Genomic DNA, 24752 nt, shown 5'->3' with positions numbered 1-24752 from the left:
GAGAGAGAGAGCAAGTGAGCAGGAGAGGGGCAGAGAGAGAGAGAGAGAGAGGGAGAGACAGGGAGAAAGAATCCCAAACAGGTCCCATGCTGTCAGCACAGAGACCAATGTGGGGCTCGAACTCACAAATTGTTACATCATGACCTGACCCGAAATCAAAAGTGAAAGGCTTAACTGACTGAGCCACCCAGGTGTCCCCTTCCTTATCTTTTTTCCCCTATTTTTTACCCTCTTTTTTTTTTTTTGTGGAATATTTTAAAACAAATACCAGCAAAGGTGTCCTTTTAATTATGAGATCAAGCTGCTCACAACTTTCCAGTTGCTTTTCGGTATAAGAGTCAAATCTTTTATGATGGCCTACAAGGCCTCTGTGATATGCCAGTCTGCCCCATACAACATCTCGTTTCCTGTCCTCACTCTGCTTCAGCTACACCAGAGATTCTCAAACCTTAGCACGCATCAGCATCTTCTGGAAGGCTTGTTATAGCACAGACGGCTAGGCTCCACCCCAGAGTTTCTGGTTCAGTAGATCTGAAGTGGGCCTCCAGAATTCGTATTTCTAACAAATTCCCAGATGCTATTGGACACACCTGGACAACCACCTGCTACATTGTTCTCCTTCCTGTTCCTCAACAAGCCAGGCAAGATTTTGCATAGGAGTCTTTGCATGACTCTTCCCTTGCCCTGAGCGCTCTTTGCTTTCCTCAAGATTCATTTTATTCCATCTCTGTTTAAATGACATCATTTGCGGGGCCTTCTCTGGCTACTCCTAAAATAGCATCCCAGCTCCTCACTCTGATTTTCTTCATAGCAGGCATCGTTCGTTTGTTTCTCCGCCCGTCTAGATTGACAGCTCCACGAGCCCACAGACCTGGCTTTGCCCTCTCATCGCATTCCGTACCAACACCTTGTCTAGTAGGTGCTCATTTCACTTCTCCAACGAAGGGATCATACACTGAGAGGGGAGGCCCAGGTCCCTGCTTGGAACACTGGACAGGCAAATTCATTTCTTCCTGCCTCAGTTTCACCATTTGTAAAGGAAGTGGTTGGTTATGCCTACCCTTTCCCTCTCCCCAGGCATAGGCTCAAATCAAAAGCGAAGGATGTGAACACGCTTGCAAAGCAGAGCAGTAAGTCAATAGCGAGCGCTAATATGCCGTGCTTTCGGGTGCCCTTTTTCCGCACAGACAACCCGCCCCCCGCCCCATTTTCTAGCTCCCCCGCCCGGGTGACCCACAACCCCAGCTGCGGGCGGCCGCCGCCCCCGTCCCGCCCCGCGAGCCCGCGTCTGGGCACGCCCGCCCGCTCCTGGCTGGCGCCCGCCCGCCTCCACCAACAACAGCAGTAGCGGCGGCGGCGGCAGCAGCAGCAGCACCCTCAAACAGCAACAGCAGGAGCAGCACCCTCCGCAGCGCCAGCACCCTCAGCAGCAGCAGAAGCAGCAGCAGCAGCAAGAGGAAGGGGAGGCGCCGAGGGAGGGGTCCTCGGCCGCCGCGGGAGGCCGCATCGCCGTCCCGTCACGGCGTCGGCGCGGCCGGGGCCAAACCCGGAAGTGGCCGAGCCCGCGCGCCCGCCCGTCCCGCCGCCGCCGCCGCCACCGCCCCGCACTCCGGAGAGCGCGGGAGCCGCGCAGGCAGACGGAGCGCGCCCGGCCGAGCGGGCCATGGCCGCGGGGGCCGCCGCCGCAGGTGGTGGCGCGCGGTGAGGCGAGCGCGGCGCCCCCTCCGGGGCGGATGGAACGCGGCTCGGCGGGCGGGCAGTGCCGGCGTCCGCGGCTGGAATGGTGCTGGCGGCGGCGGTCGGTGCCTGCGTTCTGAAGCCCGAGAGGAGCCACAATGGAGACGCCGCCGCTGCCTCCCGCGTGAGTGAGCGGGCGGGCAGGCGGGCGGGCTGTGCGGCTGCGGATAAGCGCGCCGCTGCGGCGCGTGTCGCCGGCCACGGGCGCTGCTCGGGCACGGCCGCCCGGTGCCCGCCGGCGGAAGACGCCCGGAGCCGCCGGGGAGCGGACGCTGGGGGCGGCGGGAGGTGGGAGCTGCGGGGCGTGACGAGGTGCGGTTCCCGCAGTCCTGAGGCGGACGCGGGCGGAAACTCAGCCTGGCCAGGCAGTGACTTAGAACCCTGGATAGTATCTAGGGAAGGGGCTTCCCCATCCCAGGCGAATAGAAGATTCCGGCTGGGCTGGGCTTGGGGACTCTGCCCGTCCTGTGTGCGCCTCCCTGGAACGCTTGGGCTGCTGGTGCCTAGCTTGCCAACCCCTTTCTAAGGGATGGAGATATGCTGCACGGGAGTCCGTTGAAAAAAGGGAACTGGAAAGTACCAGACACCGGCGTCTAAATGAATTGACCTTAGATTGCTTGCTTCTTCGAATTTCTAGCAAAATTAATATCTGAAGAGCTTTTACATCACTCTAAGTGAGCCACGGCTGTTCAGGGCATGTGACCTCTTTTACCTGGCACTGCAGAAAATTGTATCCAGAAACCAGAGCATCTTCTGTTTCCTTGGTACCCTAGGCAAATTAGTAGTGTAGCTACCTGCCAGGCACAGGTGTCTTCTTCCTTGGTACCCAAATACATTTAAGATACCTGCAGCGAAACTACTTTCCAGAAATAATAACAGTTGAACAATTACGTGGAAGATACTGAAGAATTGCATTATTCAGTACAGTATATATTTTTTGAAAGTATTTGGTAAAAGTGGACTATAAATCCCCAGGAGTTTTGAAAATTTCCATTTTGATTTGCCTTCCTTAGTTTAACCTTTATCAGGGAACAAGAGCCCCTTGAATCTGACTTTTCAAACCTCAAGCAAACCTCATTCTGAGATCAGTGTACCTTTTCACGAGAGCTTATTCATGGAGCCTTATCGTTTTTCACTTAGATTTGGCCAGCTTCACTCCATGGCAGTTGTACCGCACCAGCCTCTTGTGGTTATTTGGCAGAATTCCAGCCAAAATATGGGTATTTGGCCTGGACTGAATAATTTTTTGATGTCCAGCCCTTTTAAGGAGAGCTGGAACTATAAGATCCTGGAACTGTAATTTCTAAAAGTGCCTTACAGAATTTTTAGCTTGAGTGGAACAGGTCATGGGGATCTAAGGAGTAGATGATAAAACTGATGAATTGACCCTTCCTGGCCAGTAGAAGCAAGGGCTCAGTGGCTTCGTGATCACTTAGCTTTGAGGGCTTTGTGATCGGGTCATGTTCTTTAGCGGGTTTGGGAAGGCTCCTAAACCCTAGGAAACATGATGGTGGATTGTTAGCATCAGCAGCATGAATATAGCACCAGCACATGGGTTCTGTCCAGGCTTAGAGACAATTAAGGCAGGAAATGGTTCTTGTATGTAGATAGCACATAGTATATGGAATATATCATGTAGGCATGTTATCTATACTAAGCCTGTTCCCTTTATATCAGTTTCCTGCAGTCCCCTTTTACTTTTGGAGCAGAGGAAACTACAGGAAAGAACAAGGGGCTCTTAGAATGCAGGTGGAAAAAGGGTGTGGACAAAAAGCAGCCTCTGGAGGGAGGGACTAGAGATGTAGAAAATGATTTAAATAGAAATAATTGAAAATGAAATGGACGTGTGCATGGAAATAGTGATAAACTGAATCTAGGACAGATCAATTAATCATAATTTTGGTATCCAGCACAACTCTCTGGTATTGAGACTCCATCAATAATGCTGGAACAATGACAGGCTGAGATGTAATGGAAAACAAGGAATGTCAGCAGGGATGAAAGATTTGTTAAAACTTCTTTTAATGAGGGGTGGCTAAAGTTGGTGAGACTTCTTGATTGTTGATATTCATTTAACACTAAATACAAATGGGGTTTATTTTCATTTGGCCCATCTAAAATTAACCCTCATTCCAGAATTTGTTAGAATCAGAAATAGGTTCCCTTCCTGCCCCTTGGCCTATTTGCCTTCACTCCCATTAGCTTACTTTTTCCTTCCACACTAAATCATAGGTGCTGTATTTGAGGATTGCAGACAGTGTCTTTGGGAAGGAGCTTTATTGGGCCTCACTGGGCTTGAGTTGGGTAGATGGAGGCAGTCAAAGTTATTGGGAGGGCTCAGCTTCTTGTAAGGTTAGATTTTTAACCTGAGCTTTAAGGCAAGGAAAGATGTTTGATGTGGACTTAAAATGCCTTGGGTGATGTGGTTGGAAGCAGGAGCTCAGGTCCTCTTTGGGTGAGTGTCTGTTTATTAACTCATTAATTCTGCGAATATTTGAATGCCTGTCTCTGCCTGCCACTGTGGAGGAGCTTATGCTCGTCCTTCTCTTGTGACAGCCAGTTTTACACTGTTTTCAGATCCCACCTTGCTGCCCTTCAGCCTGTTAGCACATTGTCTTGGAGGGGTAGGATGACTGCCCAGGTTCTCTAGTTCCTTTGGGATGGGATGGGCTCGTTGAAATTAGGTTTTGATCTCTTCTACTCTTTCCACTCTTTCACTCTTTGCCTTCAAGTTCTCCTCATCCTTTTTGATTCTCATATTGTCACTGGGCTTCATATCTCTCTGCCTGTTGTTTTTTGGATCTTATATGTGACGTTTAGATTCTCTTGCATTTAGGAGTCTGGGTGATATTAAGATGATGGGACATTTGCCTCTGATTGAATCTGAAGGTGTGTAACTAAAAATTAGATGTAGGTTAGTATAGGAATTTTGGGTGGTAAACTGAGACGTGCAGCCCTGACCTCAGGAATGTTTTGCATATTCTAGCTTTTATAGTTATTTTTGTAAAAGATTTTCATAATTATGAAATTGAGGGAAGGCTGAGGTATAGGGTGGCATGCATCCCTTTGACCACCTCTCACTGAACATTGTTTTGGTCCTTGTTTTCTTAATGGCTCTGCTTTTACATGTTGGCTTTCTCTTTACAAGCCTTACATCTTTGCTTTTCCTTCACAGAGCTCAGCAAACATGTCTCACATACAACCATATCTTGGATCAGCGATTCCACATCACTGGAGACTCTTGGCATAAGAGTTGTTCAAGCGTAGGCAGACAGACATCTTCTTGACTGTGTTCATAGGGATTTAGGCAGCAGAAGATTGGTTGAATCAGAGCAGAGGTTTTCAGAATTTTGGATTTCACTGACCTTTAAAGTTAAATAAATAAATAAATAAATAAACTGAGGTCCATCACAGAACTGCTAACTTATTTTTTTGCTTAGTAGAAAAAAAATTGATGAAATAATAATTATAAGCTATCACCATTTTTTTTTTTGTAAAAGGAAGGACAGTTTAGTGTCCCTTTCCAAATACAAAGAAGGATGTAATCTCAGACTTAAAAGGATAGTCTTTAAATTGAATTAATTTAGTTTTATGAAAACTTACTATATTTTCCTTATTTTGTCACGGATCAATAAAAAGTTTACTGGAGCCCAGCTTTTGTGATCCACCGGACCAGATGATGTTTAATGTTCTTTCTAATTTTAAGATTGAGTTACTGTGAATTTGGAACCTTGACGCAGGTTACCCCAGTATTCATTGGTTTGTCTTACAGCACATTGGAATGTATTCTTGGTTTTGTTTAAGTAGGCATGAATGTAAATTGGGCATCTGTCAGATGATAGGTGAATCTCCTCAGTGACAGACAAAGATGTTTAAAATATGTAGGAGTAATAATGGCTGACAAGGTGATGTTGAAAGAAGACATGGATCACTGTGTGTTGAAAGAAGTGTTATGTAAGGAAAATTCTGAGGTGTATTTGGGAACTTGAGAAGTGGATTCTGGAAATAGGTAACATTGATGCAGTAGTCTTAAATTTTTCTGATGCTGGGAAATCACTCCTCCCTCTCCCACGAAATAGCCCCAAACCTCTTGTTTCTATAATACACACAGTAGGCATTCAATAAATATCAGTAAGCCTGCTTTCTTGAAGGTGACTGTAAATTTACTCATCTGTGGCTGTAATGGAACTGCACTAGAAGTGTTTATGAAAACAGTTGAACTTCTTCCTTAAGACCAGGGAGAAGGTTCTTTTCAGGTGATACAGAGAATGAAAATTGCTTTTCAGATGCTCTTCTATAGAATTCTTCCAAATTCTAAATATTGTTTACTATTGATAATAAGGGAGATAAGGTTTTTCATTCATATTTATTGGGTGCTTACTATGACCAGACTTCGGGAATATCTCAGAAAACAAAGTCCTTTTCATTGTGGTTGAAACTGATAGCAAACAAATATTTAATACAATTCCCGTAGTGCTAGGGTCAGTATACTTTGTGTGTTATGTGCTTTACTGTTTTACATTTCAGACGGCTGGCATTTGCTGAAGTATTTTTTTGACCCGTTCTTTTCACTGATCCTGCCTTGAAAATAAGCCCTTGCTTTCTATGACACTGCTTTTTCTTGGTTCCCTCCCATAGGTTTTAGGTTGCTAAATGTGATTTACTTTATTACTTTATCTCATTTAATCTTGTGAACATGAGATTATGTTGGTGTAGGTTCTTATCTTTTTTCAGACGGTAAATTCCTTTTCGAAGGTTATCAAGTAGGAGGAGAAGTTGGGACTCTCTCACTGATCACTGTTTTCTGTCTTAGATGGCTTTTCTTCTGTTATGGTTCATTGGCAGTGGCTGCTCCTCACAGATGCAGGTTTTGGCCAGTTCTTTTTAATAACTATTGATCACTAAGTTGTGGCTCCATCTGTGTCTTAAGCCTAGGCTCTAGATCTGTGCCTCAGTCTTGAATTTTCAACTTCTTATAGAACTTCTCTGCTCTTCGCTTACACATCAGATTCAACATGTCTAAAACTGAGTTTGTAACCTTTGTTCTCAAACTGATTTCCCTTTATAACATCTGCACATAATCAATGGAATAATCATCCTTTTGGTCCCAGATACCCAAAGCCTTGGCATGGTCTTTGATTTCGCTCTCTCTCTCTCTCTGTCTCTCTGTCTCTCTGTCTCTCTGTCTCTCTGTCTCTCATCATCCTCCACACTTATCAACTTCTGGAAACTGTATACTCATGGTTTCAAGTGTCCATTCTGACTCCTTCTATCCTGAACAGATTTCATCCCTTGATACCTGCATTTTTCTTTTACCTTTTCTCCTGTTGAACTCTATGTGTTGTTTCCTCACCTTTCAATCCACTTACCATTTTGACCCCAACATCTTAGAGTCACATCAAGTGACTTACCAAACCAGTTATCTCAACCAGATAGATGGTCAGAGTCCTCGATCATTTTGTCCTAATCTTACAGTATGTTCAAAAGTATTATGTGCTTTGACCTCCTAGAGTAAACTCTGCCTTATCATGAGTGAGGAATCCCCAGCCTTTTCCCAGCCTGTCCCCAGTTAAAACAACTTGGAATTCTTCCAAAGCCCACTTGGAACCCTCTCTTCCTTCACAAAGTCTTCCCTATTTACTCTAATTCATTCCAGCTGCTCTTTGCATTCCTCTAGTGTTGGTAGCCCATTATTTTGCACCTGTGTGCTGACTTGTGCCATTCCCTGGTGGTTTCAGATGTGCCTCCCCAGTTAGATGGTAACTGGAGAAACTTCTTGCGTTCAGCCTCCTTCATCTCCCCTATTCTGCTTATGTTAGGGTATGCAGTCAGCATCTAGGCAGTGCTTATCTACTTGATTTATTAACACTGGTGGCTGCGTGGAGTATTGCTAATAATTTTTAATTGAATGTCACAATTAAAAAGGAGGAAGGCCAGTCAAATCCATAAAAATATATCTCTATATTCAGTTCAGCTCCTAACCTCAACATTTTTCTTCTTAACTCTGTGTTTACATTCATACAGTATTTAATGCTTGTACAGCTCCCTGAGGCAAGTAGGTGAGGTGTTATTATCTTTGACTTTCCTATTACATTTCGTATTAGACATATTTGTGGAATAACAGCACCTTATTTTGTAAGTAAACAGTCTAAAGGCCAGAGAGGCCAAGTGACTACACCCAAGGTCACTTGGTTAGTATTTGGCATCGTCAGGAATACCATTCAGGTCTTCCAGCTGATTCTGGTCCTCTTCTAGTGTGTTTTCATCCGAGTGTTAGAAAATGTAGCCTAGTCAACTGAATTGTGAAATCAAATTGCTGCCCTCTCTTACTAGCCAAGTGCTGGTAATACTAGGGAAAGTGGCAAAAGAAAGGCCAGAAAAAAGAGTTGATAAAAGACACGGAAGTGTTTGAAATGGATCACCAACCTCTTTCTCCCTATTTTAGCACATCACAAATATCCCACTCTGACAGCGCTTTGTTAACTGTTTGTTTATAACAAATTCTTTAAAATAAGATTGATCTTGCATAAGACATGCTTTTTACCCTGGTCCCTTTCCTGGTAATAGTCACTGCCAGGGACAAAAAGTGCCTGATTGTGCTCTGTTTGTCGTGTAGGTGGGAGGGAAAGAGGGAGAGCAAGCTGAGTTGAACTGAAGCAGAGCTTTTTACAGCTTTATTGTTCTATCAGAGAGCAATTATATTCCAACTTTCATCAACCTCTCCACTTCAGACATCCCAACCACGTCCTCCTGCCAGTGCTTCAACGCACACTTAACATAAAGCCACACGACTAAATCCCAGGGGGAGAGTAGTGGGTCCAGGGTGTGTGTGAGATCTCCCTCTGTCCTCCAGTAGGTTCAGTGCTCTCCCTTAATTGCTAATCCATTTTAGGAAAATTGGGCATTTCCAGCTTTTCCAGCTCAGAGAAATCTGAAACATAACTTTTGGCAATATATGTGCTATACTGATGTATTCAGTGGCATTACCTTTTATTCTGTCACCATGCAAAGTTATTACAATATTATTGACTATATTTCCTATGCTGTACTTTTCATCCTTGTGCCTTATTTTATAACTGGAAGTTGGTACCTCTTAATCCCCTTCACCTGTTTCTCTCACTCCCCAAACCTTCTCCTCGCTAGCAACCACCAGATTGTACTCTCTATATTTATGAGTCTTTTTCTCTTTTTTTGTTTGTTTGTTTGTTTAGATTGCACATATAAGTGAAATCATGTGGCGTTTGTCTTTGTCTGACTTTTTTCAATTAGCACAATACCCTTTAGGTTCATCCATGTCATCACAAATGGCAAGATTTCAGTGGCATCATTATGATGTCTTGTAAGGTGTTCTGTGACTGGAGAGCAGGGATTTTGTTTTGTCTCACAAGATGCTTTATATTCAGTTCTATAGGTCTTCATACTGAAGGTACAATCCAAGTTCTTACATGTAAATAGATATAGACACTAACTTTTTTAAAGCTACATTTATTTGGTAATAGGACCAAATAAATGTCTGTAGATGATAGTTAGTCTGCTGGCTCTATACCTAATGAAAGTTTGAATTCCAAACAATTGAAGAGAATCTGCAGAGCATGTCTCTTTGTCTTTAGCTAATTGCAAAAACTGAAGCCGCAACTCTTCCACAAACCAAATCCTGTTTCCAGTGGAGAAAGCCCTCTATTTTTACAACCTCTAAATACTACGGTGGTTATATATATATATATTTTTATATATATTTATATATATATTTATATATATATTTTTACAACCTCTAAATATACGGTGGGTGAGATGAAGGATGTGAGACTATTTTGTTGGGAAACTGTAGAGTGACATAACATACTAGTTAAAATATCGGCCTTCTGATGTCTTGGACTTGCAAACTGGAGCGTTGTTAGTATAATCAGCTTCTGAGTGGAAGTTTAGTTAGGGAAGACAGCACAGAAAATAGAAGAGATATTATAAAGTAATGGAGAAACTTCAGAGCCGTAGAGCATGGATGGTGACTGAAAACAACAGCTGCTGATGTGAACTTGGCAGAAGTTTGTGAGTAATGGTGGGTGACTCATTGTGAGCAAGGGAGTCTTACAGCCTTTGAGGTGAACAGGCAGAGGGGAGAGCAGAGATGGTGGCCACCCAGGGGCTAAGTATTTGTGTCCTGCATGTGAAAATGTCTGGTCCCCTGTTAAATTTTGCAGCTGCATCATTCACATGAGTTACAGCATTGTTTCTACCAGAAAACCCTAAAAACATGAACAACTCATATGTTCTAAAGTGTTTGTTCTCAATCTGAGATGATTGTCCCGGGGTGGGAGGGAAGTGGGTGGTGGGACATATTACATCACTTTTTTTGTTTTGTTTTGAAATTATACATAGCTGCCTTTCACCCCTGCTTCTGGAGATGCTGTCATTCAGATATACCTAGTCCTATAAAAAGGGCTTGCCCAAATCTTCATGGGAAAAGGGATGGTTGAGTGCAGTTTGAAAAATTGTTTGGCTCATTGATTTTTAAAAATCAATAATTAAAAAATTTTTTTAAAATTTATTTTTGAGAGAGAAAGTAAGAGAGAGCGCACACACGCAGGGAAGGGGCAGAGAGAGAGGGACACACAGAATCTGAAGCAGGCTCCAGGCTCTGAGCTGTTAGTACAGAGCCTGACACGGGGCTCAAACTCACAAACCGTGAGATCATGACCTGAGCCCAAGTTGGATGCTTAACCAACTGAGCCACCCAGGCGCTCCTAAAATTTTTTCTGAAGTTTATTTATTTTGAGAGAGAGAGCATGAGTGAGGAAGGGGCAGAGACAATGGGAGAGAGAGAATCCCCAAGCTGACAGCACTGAGCTCAACATGGGGCCCCATCTCACAAACCATGAGATCATGACCTGAGCCAAAATCAGGAGTTGGACACTTAACCGACTGAGCCACTCAGGTACTCCTTGCTTCTCATCCTTCTGACCCTTGCCATTAGGAATCACTCTGCCAGAACAAGTAATGTATATCTAAAGAAACTATGCCTCATTTCTAAGATGGCCACAGAATTCTTGCAGTAGGTTTAAACCTTTGCTTATGGATATTGACTCTTTGAGGGAGACAGCCCTGTGAGAGACTTTATTTTCTTCTTCTCTGAGAGTTCATTTCTGTCACTAGTGTGTTTTGGGGCAGAGTTAGAGTTACCTAGTTACCTGGTCTGAGAAGCCAACCTTACCCACAGCTGGAAATTTACACAAGAGTCAGTCATTGAAGGAAGACTCAAAGATTCTTATAAAACATAGCTGTGTATTGGGATCCAGACCCTTGGAAACCTCAACTATGTTGAGTATGTTTTGATAGCAGTAAGCTATTGGAAAGTTTTAAGACTGGTTGCGAGTTAGACTTGGGGAAAGACTTAAAATGAAAGAACTTTGAAAAAGTATCTCTTCTAGATAATTAAAAGAAGACAGTTTTCAGAATGAGGAGCTTCTCTGGAAAAGGCTACCTCCCTGCTTCAGAAGGGAAGCAGGGAGAAGGTTTAACTGCACTTACTGGTATACCTGAAAGGGTAAACCTTCACCTCCCACTTAGCTGGTTCCTAGTGTATGTTCATTTTCCACATCTGTAGTTTTAGGCATGATGTATCATTTTGTTACTCAGTTCTGCTTCTGAGTGAGAGACTATCTAACACAAAACCATATAGGAAATGGAAAATTATGGAAAGGACTTTAGTGTTGAAAATGTAGCCCTGTGCAGCAGGGTGCTGTATTTGTAAGTAGCTCTCAGTACAGAGAACACTTGAAAAAAAAAGTCAGTGTTATTTCTTATTCCTTTAAGCCTTTGAATAAAGTCTTTTCTTTGTAGAGTTTATGGAGTACATCAGAAAAAGCAGGAGCTGAACATAGCTTTAAGAATGCACCTATATAGATATTGATTGCTATATGGTAGTTTTAAAAGAAATTTTTTTTTAATGTTTATTTTTGAGAGAGACAGAGTGTGAGCGGGGGAGGGGCAGAGAGAGAGAGTAAGACACAGAATCCGAAGCAGGCTCTGAGCAGGGGCTTGAACCCATGAACTGCAAGATCATGACCTGAGCCAAAGTCAGAGGCTCAACCAACTGAGCCACCCAGGCGCCCCATGTATGGTAGCTGTCTTAAAGTTAATTCTCTAATGCAGGCAGTTTTAATTCATAATTTCTTAAGCAAATATAAACACTCTTGGCTCTTAAATAATGGTATTCTTTCTAGGACTGAGTTGCTTTCACTTCCATTCTGAGCATTGAAAAGCCCTTCTGTGATAGTTTTGTCAGTCCTCAATATTATATTTCCCTTTTGTTATAAACTCTTAAGTTATTAAACTAGAAGCTAATGTAAAACTTCTTAAGTTGCTATACATGCGGACGTTCAGTGTTATGTGGTCAGAAAGTTTGCATAGGTTGAATATATCTATATAATTTCCCTTTCCTCCTACTGTTTTCTTTATGAAAGGGTGGTGGGGAATAGCATGAGAATATGTCTTAAACTATAAAATGTTTCCCAGTCCCCTCCACCAGATCTGAATGTTCTTTCATCTTTGTCTCCTAGACTTACTAGCTCTTTTTCTCAGGCCAAGCGTAACCCATCCCTCTACACACACACACACACACACACACACACACACACACACACACACGAGGATGTACTGTCCTATTCTCCCATTCCAGCTGTGGGCTCACCTCCAGGAGGCAGGGTCTTGTACTCATTTGCTTGTAAGGCCCCCCTTTAAAAACTCTCAAGTGATAGGGACACATGACTTATCTCCACTTCTGGTATGCAAACCCTTGAAGAATCAGATGCCTCAATTAGTGTTGAATGGAGGACTGAGCAAAGATAGCATCTGTGGTTAATGGTAGAGGTTACATTAATGTTTGAGTGCTTGAGTTCCATTGCTTCGTGTACCTTCTATGTGTACGTTTCTACCCAGCTAAAGTTTCTTCTCCAACTCTAGACTCTAATATGCCAATTTTACATCTTCATTTGGATGTCTGATATCTTAAAACCAACATGTGTGAAGGCTAAGCTCTTGATCTTCCTACCCCCAAACTGGTTCCACCTGCAGCCTTCCCCATCTCAATGGAAACTCAGTCCTTCCAGTTGCTCAAACCAAAAAATTGGGAGTCATCCTGATTTTCTTTGATGCACCACGTGCATTTCGTCAACAAATCTCGTTGGCACTACCTTTAAAATATACCCAGAACCCAGCGACTTCTCATCACTGCTCCTACCTCCACTGCTACTACTGTGCTCTGAGCCTCTGGCATCTCCTACTGAATCACTCTTCTAAATAGTTTACACTCTTTTATCTTTGCCCACATTGACTATTCTCACCCAGCAGCCAAAGTGATCCTATTGAAAACGTAACTTGGATGGTGTCATTCTTCTGTGATGCCTCCCTGTTCACTCAGGGTAAAAGCCAAAGTCCTTACAGTGTCCCACAGGTCCTACATGATCTGCACTCCCCTCTGCCCCCATAGCCCCAGCCCTGGCCTCACCATTCCTGGAACACACCAGGCACATGTAGGCCTTGGCTCTAGCTCTTCATTCCTTCTGGACCTTCTCTCACCTCCTAGTCTTGGTTCAGATCTCACTTCTCAGTTGGGCTATTGATGACCTGATGGCCCTGTTGACTAGTGCAAGTTGTATCACTCCGTCCTCTCGATTCTTTTTACCCTGCCTTTGTTCTTATATCCGTAGCTCTTATTTTATGATGTGCTGCCTGTTTTACTGATTTGTTCTGCGTATTGTCTCCTCCCCATCGCCCCTGCTAGACTCCAGGCTCTGTGAGGGTAGGAGTCTTTTTTTTTGTTCACTGTTCACCTGTATTCCAAGTGCCTAGAATGGTGCTTGGTACATAGTTGGGACTCAAAAAATGTTTGCTGAGTGAATTCGTAAGAGGTAATACTTTAAAAATAAGTGATCCTTTCAGAATGGGTCAGGAAAGAAAGAGGTACGAAGAGAAATATGGCAATAAATAATGATGTTTGCCTGTTGTCCTTTGTGTGATATATATGCAAGTATGACTTCTTTAGGCTTAATTTGGTATCCTGATTTTTTTCTTTAATAGCTTTATTGAGGTATAATTTACATGCCATAAAATTCACCTATTACAGTTGTACAATTCAGTGATTTTTTAGTACATTTCTAGAGTTGCGCAACTGTCTTCTCAGAAAGTTCCCTTGTGTCCATTAGTAGTTAATCCCCACTCCCTGCCATGGTACCCTGATTTTATTTGTTAATTATTTTGCTCCCAAGTCTCAAAAGAGTAGTTTATACAGCAATACTAATACAGCCTGTGCTCTTAAAAATTATGTTTAAATATGAAGTTAAATATCATTGCTTAATGTAGGAAATGGTATTGAACATTAGTGAAAAGAATGGGCTCAAAGAGTCAGACTGACTTTGCTCTTACCCAGCTCTACTATTTAGTTACCTAAATTGTTTTTTGCCTTCATCTTTTCATCTGTTAAATGGGGATGGTAATAGTAATGAGCTCACAGAGTTGTTGTGAAGATTAAGCAAATAATACAAGTAAACAACTTAGCACAGTGGCTGCTGAATAGTAAATACTCAATAAACTTTAACTAATAGGATTAATCTCTTGTTACAAGAGTAGGTCTGAAATATATGGGGTAAATAAATAGCCTGGCAGGTAGAGAGCAAAATTCAAATCAGAGTCTAAGTTTTTGAAGTTTGTGTAAAATATGGTCCTGTTCCTGTCTTGGTTTGTAAATAATGTATGACTACAGCAGATTGTTAAAAGCATGTTAATTTCCAACAGAGATCATTTCTCAGCATTTTTATTTCAAAGTATCTGCTGAACCACTTTTACTGAATTTTCTGTGCTCCTTTGTGATAGAGCTTTGACACCGTGGAGGTGATTACCCACTTTTTTGTTGAAATCGTAGTGACCATCAGAAAGTGCTCTGAATTGTGTCTTGATCTTACATTGGGATATACTGCAAGACTTCTTCTAAATGAATTTGAGAGATTTGTTGTATCTCTTATAGCCTAACAAGCCAGAACTAAATTATTTTTAATAAGATCTTTTCTGTTTTTTTTCTTTTATGTACAGATGCACAAAGCAGGGTCATCAGAAGCCTCTCGATTCAAAAGATGATAATACTGAAAAACACTGCCCAGTGACAGTGAATCCTTGGCATATGAAGAAAGCTTTCAAAGTCATGAATGAATTAAGAAGGTATTATTACATTAATATTCATGTAACATGGGTCTCTTCCCTTTATTTTGTAGTTGTTTCTAGTGAATATGCTCTTCATGCCTCATTGGTTCTTTATTTGATATAGACAACATTAAAAGCTGTTTCTACGGGTTTTTTTTTTTTTTGTTTGTTTTGTTTTTTTAATCAGAAGCATGAATAGTATAAGGCTGGTCTCCGATATGTAGCAACTAGCCATATGTGGTTAATCTGAATTAAGATGTTCTGTAAGTAGAAAATACAAAGTGGATTTCCAAGATTTAGTACAAAAAAGAATGTACAATGTTTTATTAATAACTTTTAAGAATATTGGTTACATTTAAAAATGATAATATATGGGATATTTTGGGTTAAATAGAATATATTATTGAAATTATTTTCACTTGTTTCTTTTTTTAATGTGATTACTAGAAAATTATGAATTGCATTATATTTTATATTACATATATTTCCCATAGTTCTATTGGATGGCTTGGTGTAGGGTTTCTCACTTATCACAAAGATACGGAAAGAAAACTGTAAGGGAAAAATGTGATACTTTGGTGGTGGTGGTGGTGGTAGTAATTTTGAGGACTGGTGACCTGCCCATTGTTAACGTTATTCTTAAGTATGTTAAAGGTCACTGATATGAAAAAAGTGACTTTAAAAGTTGATTGGAAAATGAATAGTTGTTTTTTTTTTAATTAAAAGACTAATGTGTGTATTAACCTTGGTTTAGTTTTCTTAGCCCTTTGTGAAAGTATTTTTTTCTGCATTGTTCTCTTTGTGAAAGTACATATATTTTAAAAGCTTGGACTAAAAAGAAGGGAGTGACTTAAACTGTCCTTCAATCTCTATGTGCTATGTCTTCGTAAAAGTCCACCCTTTAGGCCCATCATTTGTTTGTTTTTTCTTTACGTAAAGATTCAATAAATATTTATCTATTGGGTGCTGGAGATACAATGGTGAGCATGAGACACATAGCTTATGGTTGAATGCAGGGAGCAGGCATTAATCAGAGGATTACACACATAATTTACTGTAAATTTTAATGGCAGTAAGTGCTATGAAGGAGGGCTGCCTGGTGCTGTGAAGGTTGATAACAGTGGTCAGGAAAGGCTTCCCGACCTGATAGAAATATTTGTGCTGAGAACTAAAGCAAAACAGAGGTAAGGAAATGAAGGCAGGATGGGGGTGGGAGAGGTTAGAAAACTGTTCCACGCACAGGGAATGGCAGTGCCCAAGTCTGGTGGTGGGACAGAGCTGGCCTCATTGGAGGAAATGAGGGGCAGCTGGAGCACAGATGTCAAGGGGGTCATGGCAAGAGAGGAGCCTGAGTGGGCAGGTGGGGCCCAGCATACTCTGGGCCTTACACATTTCAGTCTTGTTGTCATGGGAGGAAGCCACTGGAGAGTGTTAAGCAGGGTAGTGACATGATCAGATTTGTACTTTGAAAAGAACATACTTGCTGCTAGGTGGAGAGTGAAGTGGAGAGGGACAAGGAAGTTAAATCGACTATAACATACTTGATTTGCTTCCTAGTCCAGCTCTGATAGTATTTCTAATGTTTTCATTTAGTCTTTGGGAAAATATGTAGTTGGGATAACCCAGCAGGTCCGGATGTGCTGTTCTAGTTTTTTAATCCCGTTTTAACAGTAGTTATTGAATGTAAACTGCAGTGGTTACTAAATGGAACTGAAAAGTAAGAAAAATAGTCATTAAGATGTTTTTTTTTTAATGTTTATTTTTGAGAGAGAGAGACAGAGTGTGAGCGGGGAAGGTGCAGAGAGAGACAGAGACCCAGAATCTGAAGCAGGCTCCAGGCTCTGAGCTGTCAGCACAGGGCTCAGACTCACAAACCACGAGATCATAACCTGAGCTGAAGTCGGACGCTTAACCGACTAAGCCACCCAGGTGACCCTAGTCTGGTCATTTTAAGACTGAGATTTTTAATGGCTCTTCTCTTTCTTTGAAAAGTCTAGAAAGACTGACTTTTTCCTGTTCACATTTCCTCTCCCCACCCCCTTCTGTGGGAGCACCATAACCATGGCCTTCCACTGGTGTGAGTAGGGCCTCTGTTGACCTAGGCATGACTCACTAAACTTCAGGGAAGGTGACACCTTCCCCTGAGGTGGATGACCCCGGTTTAGGGACACACTCTGGACTTGGGCGAACTGTTTTACTTCTTTGAGGCTTAACTATAAAGTGAAGTGAGGAGACAGGATGGAATGTGAGGTTCATTGCTGCTCTGACTTCTCTGAGTCTGTGAGATTTTTTCCTGCTTACATGCACAGCACTGGTGTCCTTGCTTCATCCTGGGTTTATTTTGCTCTAGCCTTCATGTACCTATTTGTCCCGTTTTGGGTGTGAACTATATGGCTGTGAAACAGCGTCTTACTCTTTGTGTCGTACCATATCAGGAACCAACGTGTCACCAGGCTGGTAGTTGATGCTGATTTTCAGAACAAAGAACGACTTTTAAATAGCCAGAGGGTGTTTGCTGCCAGCTCTATATCCAGGATTGTTTTAATAAACTCACTAACTGATATTGTTTTGTTTTGTTTTGTTTTTTTTTTTAATAAACTCTCTTGGGATTCATCAGAACCCTTTTGTTTTGTTTTAAATATCACTCACTTCTGGGGCACCTGGGTGACTCAGTTGGTTGAGCGTCTGACTTTGGCTCAGGTCGTGATTTCATGGCTCGTGAGTTCCAGCCCCTCATTGGGTTCTGAGCCTGGAGCCTGCTTCATATTCTGGGTCTCTCTCCCTCTCTGCCGCTCTCCTGCTCATGCTCTCTCTCTGTCTCTCTCTGTCTCTCAAAAATAAAAATAAACATTAAAAAATTTTTAAAATATCATTCACTTCTCTCTTAACCCTTATGGCCCATTTGAGTAATTAAAAAAAAAAATCTTGGAGGAAGCCTATTCTTTAAACAGCTGAAAATCTTTAATTTCCTGCCATTGCATCAACTTCCTGCTGCCAGGAAGAGGTAGCTGAGAGTGGTTTCCTGACTTCTGGGAAGAGAGAACTTCCTTGTTCTTATTGCTCTGCTCTTGGGCCCTTGCCTTTAACTGGTAGAATAACAGCCATACACTAGAGAGCATTTTTATGAATGTTTGACTGATGGAAGTGATATTTTAGGAGTAAGAGTAACTTTTTTTTTCTAGTTATGGTTGTTGTAAGGTGTGGTTGGGGGAGTGGGAGTGAGCGGGCAAGAGCTTTGTAAAGTTTAAGTTTGAGAATTAATATAGTTTATAGAAAAAGAATGTGACATTTTCTTTAAACTAGTTTTTTGTTTTTGTTTTCTTTTTTAGACAGGAGGCCCAGATATAGCTCCATGTCCCAGCCCAGTATGAGCTTGAATAGCTTAAAATTACTTGGCTTAAAAACCCTGCAGTTACTTGTAAACAGTGTATTCTACAAGTGTTTGTAAGCAGCTGGTTCTCCTTTGAAATCTGCTAGCATGCGCGGCTGTGCGGGAGCCAGAAACAGCATCAGACTTGGCCCATGCCCTGCGAATGTCTAGATTGCTATAGGAGATGTCTAGAGGAGAGGATGAGGTGGGGGAACAGTGCATGCTGAAGAGGATTTTCACAGGAGAAATCCACAGCAGCCCAAAGAAGAGGTTTCTGCTGGACCTGATCGCGGGCAGTAGGATTCATACAAAGGACAGGAGAGGAAAGGCAGTTCCTGGCCTGGATGACTGCATGAGCTACGGGGGGGGATAAACATAACTTGTTGGATAAAGTGAATCAAGAGTTCGTGCTGGGGAGTCTGTGCAGAAAAGGTTAGGAGCGGGAGAAGGACTGAATTGTGCAGGCTTAAATAGCGTGATGAATTTGGACTTAATCCTGTGGGCACTGGGAATCAGTGAAGGTTTTTGAAAAAGGGAGCAGCGTTGTAAAATGAATGGTGTTGGAGGCATAACCTGGCAGTGTAGTGAAAGGACAGGTCTTTTTAGCAACGCATCTCTGGCAGAAAATTCAGCTCTTTCAACTTCCCAAGCTTGAATTGGTGGGGGTAGGAATTTTTCAGGATACTGACATTTTCAAAATCAAAGCAATAGATCTAATTATGTGTAAAACACTGTAGTGAGTCTGTGGAGAAGACAAGCAGACTAAATCTCAGACATAGGTTTTATTGAGAACATTATGCTATGGGCTTTTTGAGGTGGCCCCAGAAAGGAAATGTCAAGAGATAGCTTTTTGCCTTTACATTAAACACACACATACACACACAACTTCTGTTTTGTAGGTTATGGGATAAGAGTATCTGAGCTTTAAAAATTTCAGTGACTGTTAGTTAGGGCCAACCTGTTGCTTGTTTAGAAGGAAGAGAATTTTGATCCTTAAGTTATATTAAGGAGTTGAAAGTTTTTAGTAAGGATAAATCATTTGAAGCAGTTCAAGTGCTCCTCTATATATCATATCTAAGTCATAAATATTTAGTAGGTCAGTTATAACAGCAGTTTTTACCTTCCCGAGTATAATTTAATCAAAAAAGCCTGAAGCTGTCTTTTAAAGGAGTGCCTATTGTGTTTTTCCTCCAGGACATTTAGACCTTGTGGATCCAGATCACCAGTAGGATTAAGTTATCTATTGTGCATCTGTGAAAAATTGGAGTTGTGGCTCTTTAGTTATTTATACTCTGTTGCTTAGATGGCAAGTGAATTAAAGAACAAACTTAAGTCAATCTCCCTTTCTCTTCACAGCTTTATATCACTGTTTTTAATTTTTTTTTTTAATGTTTATTCTTGAGAGAGAGAGAGAGAGAGAGAGAGAGAGAGAGACAGGAAGACAGTGCAAGTGGGGGAGCTCAAACTCAGGAACCATGAGATCATGACCTGAGCCAAAGTCAAATGCTTAACTGACTGAGCTACCCAGGCACCCCTTTATGGGACTGTTTTTAAAAGAGATTTCAGGAAGTTACATACGATGTGAGTTTTTTTTATTGCTCGAACATATATTTTTTTCTGTAGTAAAACATTGCCAGGTTCTTTTGTTTTCATGTTATACTAGAGTAGGATGTAAAACATTCCTTGAAAGATAGAGCAGTTGGGTAGAGCCCCAAATCAAATAGACTTGTTTATTTAGAAATTTTAAGATACAGTTTGAAACTTCTAGTCTCACTTTAACTGGTAATCTTCTGCAGTGTTTCTTAAGCACATGTGATTAATCTCTTTTTAAGTGGTGTTTATTGAGCATGGATAGGATCATTGAACATTTCAAAGAATACCAATAGTGGATAGTAATAAATGAGTTTACTGACCCAACTCCTTTCTTTTCCCTTTCTTTATGTTGTTGAATACCTACCGGCTTCAGAGCTCGCTTTTACTATGCCTGTTAAATCAGAAAATCAGAAGATCTTACTCTGGCTTTTTTCTTTATTATAGCTAAGAGTAGCTTATGATTTATTTCACCAATTAAAAAATACTTTGTAATGAGGAAGTTTCCTTTGTATGCATCCTACACTTTCTACCACAGAGGCTTTTCATCTGCATATTCAGAAACTCATCTCTGCTGCATTACTCTTCCCGTCCCTACCCCCCGAAATCCTTCACCTTCCTCATTTCTCTGTTCTTCTCCCCACCAGCTTTTCTCTGTCCCTAATCTCTTCCTTCATTTTATTTCTAATTATTCTTTTCATCTTCTCTCAACTGTGACCAAGTGTTCTTGTAGGTCCTCAAATCTGGAGATGTTACCTTCCCTTCTCTGCAGGTATTTAGTAACACACTTTCCTGTGTGCCTTCCAGTGGCTCCGTTTTGTCATTTTTCACTGTCACTCTTTTTTATTTTTTAATTTTTTTCTTTTTTGAGAGAGAGAAAGGGAGAGAGGGAGAATCCCATGAGGAGGCAGAGAGAGAGAGGGAGAGAGAGAGAGAGAGAGAGAGAGAGAGAATCCCACACAGCCTCCTCACTGTCAGCATGGGAACCCAAAGCGAGGCTTAAACTTACCTGATGCAGGGCTCGAACTCATGAACTGCAAGATCATGACCTGAACTGAAGTCGGATGCTTAACCGACTGAGCCACCCAGACACCCCTCACTGTCATTCTGCTGTCTTGATTCTGTTTGAAAAGAATAATCTCTATATTCTGGGACCCTTGCTAGTTTAAGGCAGTTTCTAAGTTATTGACTGTAGTAGGTTGTCCTACAACTTTCCACATTGTCACCACTTCCTGCTTTCTGTTTGAAAATTTCAGCAGGTGCAAATCTGTTGAGGGGGCTGTGCTATCAGGACTTACACTATGGTGGTGAATCTGTGTTGGGTAAACCCAGCCTCTACATTTTTCCCTGTGCTTAACTGCCACAGAAATTTAAATTCATATCAAAATCAAACCATCATAGTTTTAAGAAGAAAAAGAAGGAAGATGGTGGTGACACATGCCATGGAGTTCTGTTGATCTTCGAGATTATTGACATTATAAGCCAGATTGCATCTCCGTTGTCTGTTAAATGAAATTGTCAGAGGAGGGTTGGTTAAATATGACTAATTTAAGTCAGCAGTTGTGCAGCCTTTCGCCTTTAAACCAGCTCATCTCCCTTCATGCCGAGTGACCAGTACTCGGCGATGCAGCCATGTCCTGAACAGCAGCTCCACATCTGGCTCTCCCTCTGCTTCCTGACCAGTTTTTAAACTTCTTGGCTTCTTTCCTTGACCTCTGACCCCTTGCCTCGTTTCTTTTTATGTCTTGCTATTGTTTCTTTATCCTAACACCTGTTGCTGTTCCAGAGATGACTTTGGACACATTCCAGGCCGTGGTATGGGGTTTGCCCCTGGGCTGTGGTGGAAGCCTCGTCTCACGAGCCACCGAGTCCACTCCATGTGGCAGGAAGTGCCTCTAGGTTTTCCGTGGCACCCGAGGAAGACAGACGGACAGATGCCATGTGATTGCCTCACCGTGCCGGCTTCCAGTAGAAAGTCAATTTTTGTTTCATGTGACTACTAATTATTTTTGACCTCTGAAAGCCTGATATGTACACAGCAGTGATCGGTTTTTCTCCTCTTAGGAATTTGTGACTTTGTGTCAGGAAACTAAAGGATGTCTTGGTATGTCAGGCATGTTTCATTAATTTTCAAAGCAGCATTTTTCCTGAGAAGGACCAATTTGCATGATGCTGTTTCATTTAGGTTTTGGAGTGCCTTTCATTTTTCTAGGCAATTTGGGTTTTACAAAAGGCCTATATAATTTTTGTTCTCCACATTTGAGCTTAGAGGCATCTTCCTTTGCAAAGCCACCTTAAGGTTGGGCTTCGCCTCTCTTATATCTTCCCAAACATGCCACACGTGCCCCATCTTAAAAGTCACAGTTTCATTTTTGTAATTAGCTGTTAGCTTGTCTGTTTCTCCCCACTCCACTGGGAACTCCTTGCTGTCATGGGCATTGCCTTGCTATTGTGGTAAATGAACATAGTGCTAGGTGCACAGTAGCCACTCTGGATATTTGATGATGAATGAATAGATGCAAATTTTGCTAAATAGCAATTATTTGTCTTACTATTCTGGAAGACTTTTCCTTCTATCATTCATTGTTTCATTGAATTTCAAGTAATAGGAATATAAACTCAGAAACTCACTTTAATTTTTATTGCCAAACTTTTCATGTGTACCTGTCCTCCTCCTCATCCAAAAGTTATTGTACTACTTACAAGCATGCACATTTGGAAAGAGGTAAGGGCCATACTCAGTTAGATACACACTGGCTGAAAGATAAGAAAGCTGGTCAGATCTCTCTCTCTTTTTTTTTTTTAAGAGCAAGCGGGAGCGGGGGAGAGGGACAAGGGAGAGAGAGAATCTTAATCCATGTGAGTGTGAAGCCTGACTCAGGGCTTAATCCCATGACCCTGGGATCATGACCTGAACTGAAATCAAAAGTCAGACGCTTAACCCACTAAGCCACCCAAATGCTCCTGGTCTCTCTTGTCTTTGAGTGCCGTTTTAAAATATGTTATTGTTCGGGCACCTGGGTGGCTCAGTTGGTTAAGCATCCAACTTCAGCTCAGGTAATGATCTCATGGTTCATGGATTCAAGCCCCGCATCAGGCTCTGTGCTGACGGCTCAGAGCCTGGAGCCTGCTTTCGATTCTGTGTTCCCCTCTCTCTCTCTGCTCCTCCCCTGCTCATGCTGTTTCTCTCTCTCAAAAAAAAAATATTGAAAAAATTGAAAAACATTACAAAATAAAATACGTTATTGCTGGACACAAAAAGATAAAAAATGAAGCACTAGAACCAAATATGTTATTGTTTTAGAATGTGACCCTTAGATTCTGTGTGACCTAACCCAGGGTGTGGCTACATACTGATTTGGCAGTGTTTTTACCTTCCTAGTTAACTAATGTCAGCTAATAAGCCAGTAAGGCTGAGCTAATTATGTGACAGCCAGCAGGTGTTATGCTAGATGGTTTTGATCAATAAGTAATTGTAATTGAAGCTAAATGTAATTAATTATGTGATTTTGGGGTGTCCAAGTGTAATTCCACTTATGTTCCATCTTGAAACTAGAGCACTAAGAAAGATTAGTACTGACAAAAGGAAAATCGGCATAAAAATGTACTTGGCTCATGTTTGAGTTGTGTCCAGATGCACTGGCCATAATAGGAAAACCTGGATGGCCCCGTCCTTGAGAGACTGTGTGCATCTCTGCTGACCTCCTCTTCGATCACCCTTCTTTCTCTCTGCTTTCCTTTTTCCAGGGTTCCCCATTGTGCTGTGCTGCCTCACGTCTCCATGCAGTAGCACATACTGTTCTCTCTGTTAGGAGCTCCCTTGCTCCTTCTCTATCCCGCTTCTCTATCCCGCTAATGCCTACTTGTTTATAAAACTCAGCTTAAGGTCAGTAGCTGCAGGAAGACTTTTCTCACCCCTAGTCTGCTTTAGATGCTTCCCCATAGCACCTTTACAGTGATTTTTTCTACTTTATCCTGTAATCTTGGCACGGTCATTCCTTTCTGCTAGACTCCTTAAGGTCAGAGATGATCTTGCAGTGCTTTGTTGAATTTGATCTTTCTGAATATGCTTGTAGTGCTAAAACCCCACTAAAACTGTGCCTTTTATAAACTATATACAGAACTTAAAATTGTTTCTAGTATATAGTATGCCAAATAATAGATTGGTGTTATTTGATTTATACTTTTTATTCCCTGTTTCATTCAAGCTTTAACAAGTCTTGAAAACACACAGGTGGTTTTGTGTAGTGGTTAAAAGGCTTTGGAGCCAGACTCCATGGATTTGAATCCTGGCATTCCACAAGTGGGGACTTAAGGCTGATTGTTCATCTTTAACCTTGACTTCCCCAGCTGTACATTTTGGGGGTAAAAATCATAATAATACCTACCTGGTAAGATTGTGGTGGGTCCTAAATGAGATAAAACATGCAGGTAAAGCACTTGCATAGTAACCTCCTGAAAACACCACTGAATTTTCCCACCCTGGTTACTTGTAAAACCATGGAATTCATAGAATTGCAGTATGGTTTTTATATTCTCAGAGCAGACATAGACTTTGTCGGTGTTCACAGTGGAGGAATCACGAAGAGTGACCTTATGCCACCTTTGATGACTCTAACTTCCATGACTCTAACGTGGGACCTACCTGGTGTCTCATACAGCATCCTGAGCCATTAAATTGACACCCATGAGCCATACTTTGCTCTAAAGGACACAGCAGGCTCATCAGCAGGGAGGCTCTGGAGCACAGTTATCACCGGCGCTGCCGTGCTCCTTTTTCTTACAGTTTCCCCTAGACCGGAGGGAAAGTCAATGCCAGTAGGATCTCCAAAAACTTTTGGTGTGAATTCTACAGAAACAGGCA

At 41.9% G+C, this 24752-nt stretch overlaps 1 protein-coding gene across 4 annotated transcripts in view; it reads left to right on the top strand.

The window, feature by feature from the left end:
* Positions 1–1712: 1712 nt before the first annotated feature.
* KLHL2 (kelch like family member 2) overlaps positions 1713–24752 on the top strand; it is a 121586-nt gene continuing 98546 nt past the window's right edge. The window contains exons 1-2 of one of the 4 annotated variants that reach the window (XM_042935129.1): positions 1713–1861; positions 14821–14946. In XM_042935129.1, coding sequence (XP_042791063.1) covers positions 1836–1861; positions 14821–14946 — 152 coding nt within the window. In that variant the 5' untranslated portion in view covers positions 1713–1835. The remainder of the gene's footprint in view (positions 1862–14820; positions 14947–24752) is intronic. The other 3 variants (XM_042935130.1, XM_042935127.1, XM_042935128.1) reach the window with 3 other exon arrangements.

The sequence above is a fragment of the Panthera leo genome, chromosome B1 (assembly GCF_018350215.1).
Source record: "Panthera leo isolate Ple1 chromosome B1, P.leo_Ple1_pat1.1, whole genome shotgun sequence".
NCBI classification, from domain to species: domain Eukaryota; kingdom Metazoa; phylum Chordata; class Mammalia; order Carnivora; family Felidae; genus Panthera; species Panthera leo.
The sequence above is the reverse complement of the archived record's forward strand: the minus strand, read 5'-3'. Positions and strand labels throughout refer to the sequence as shown.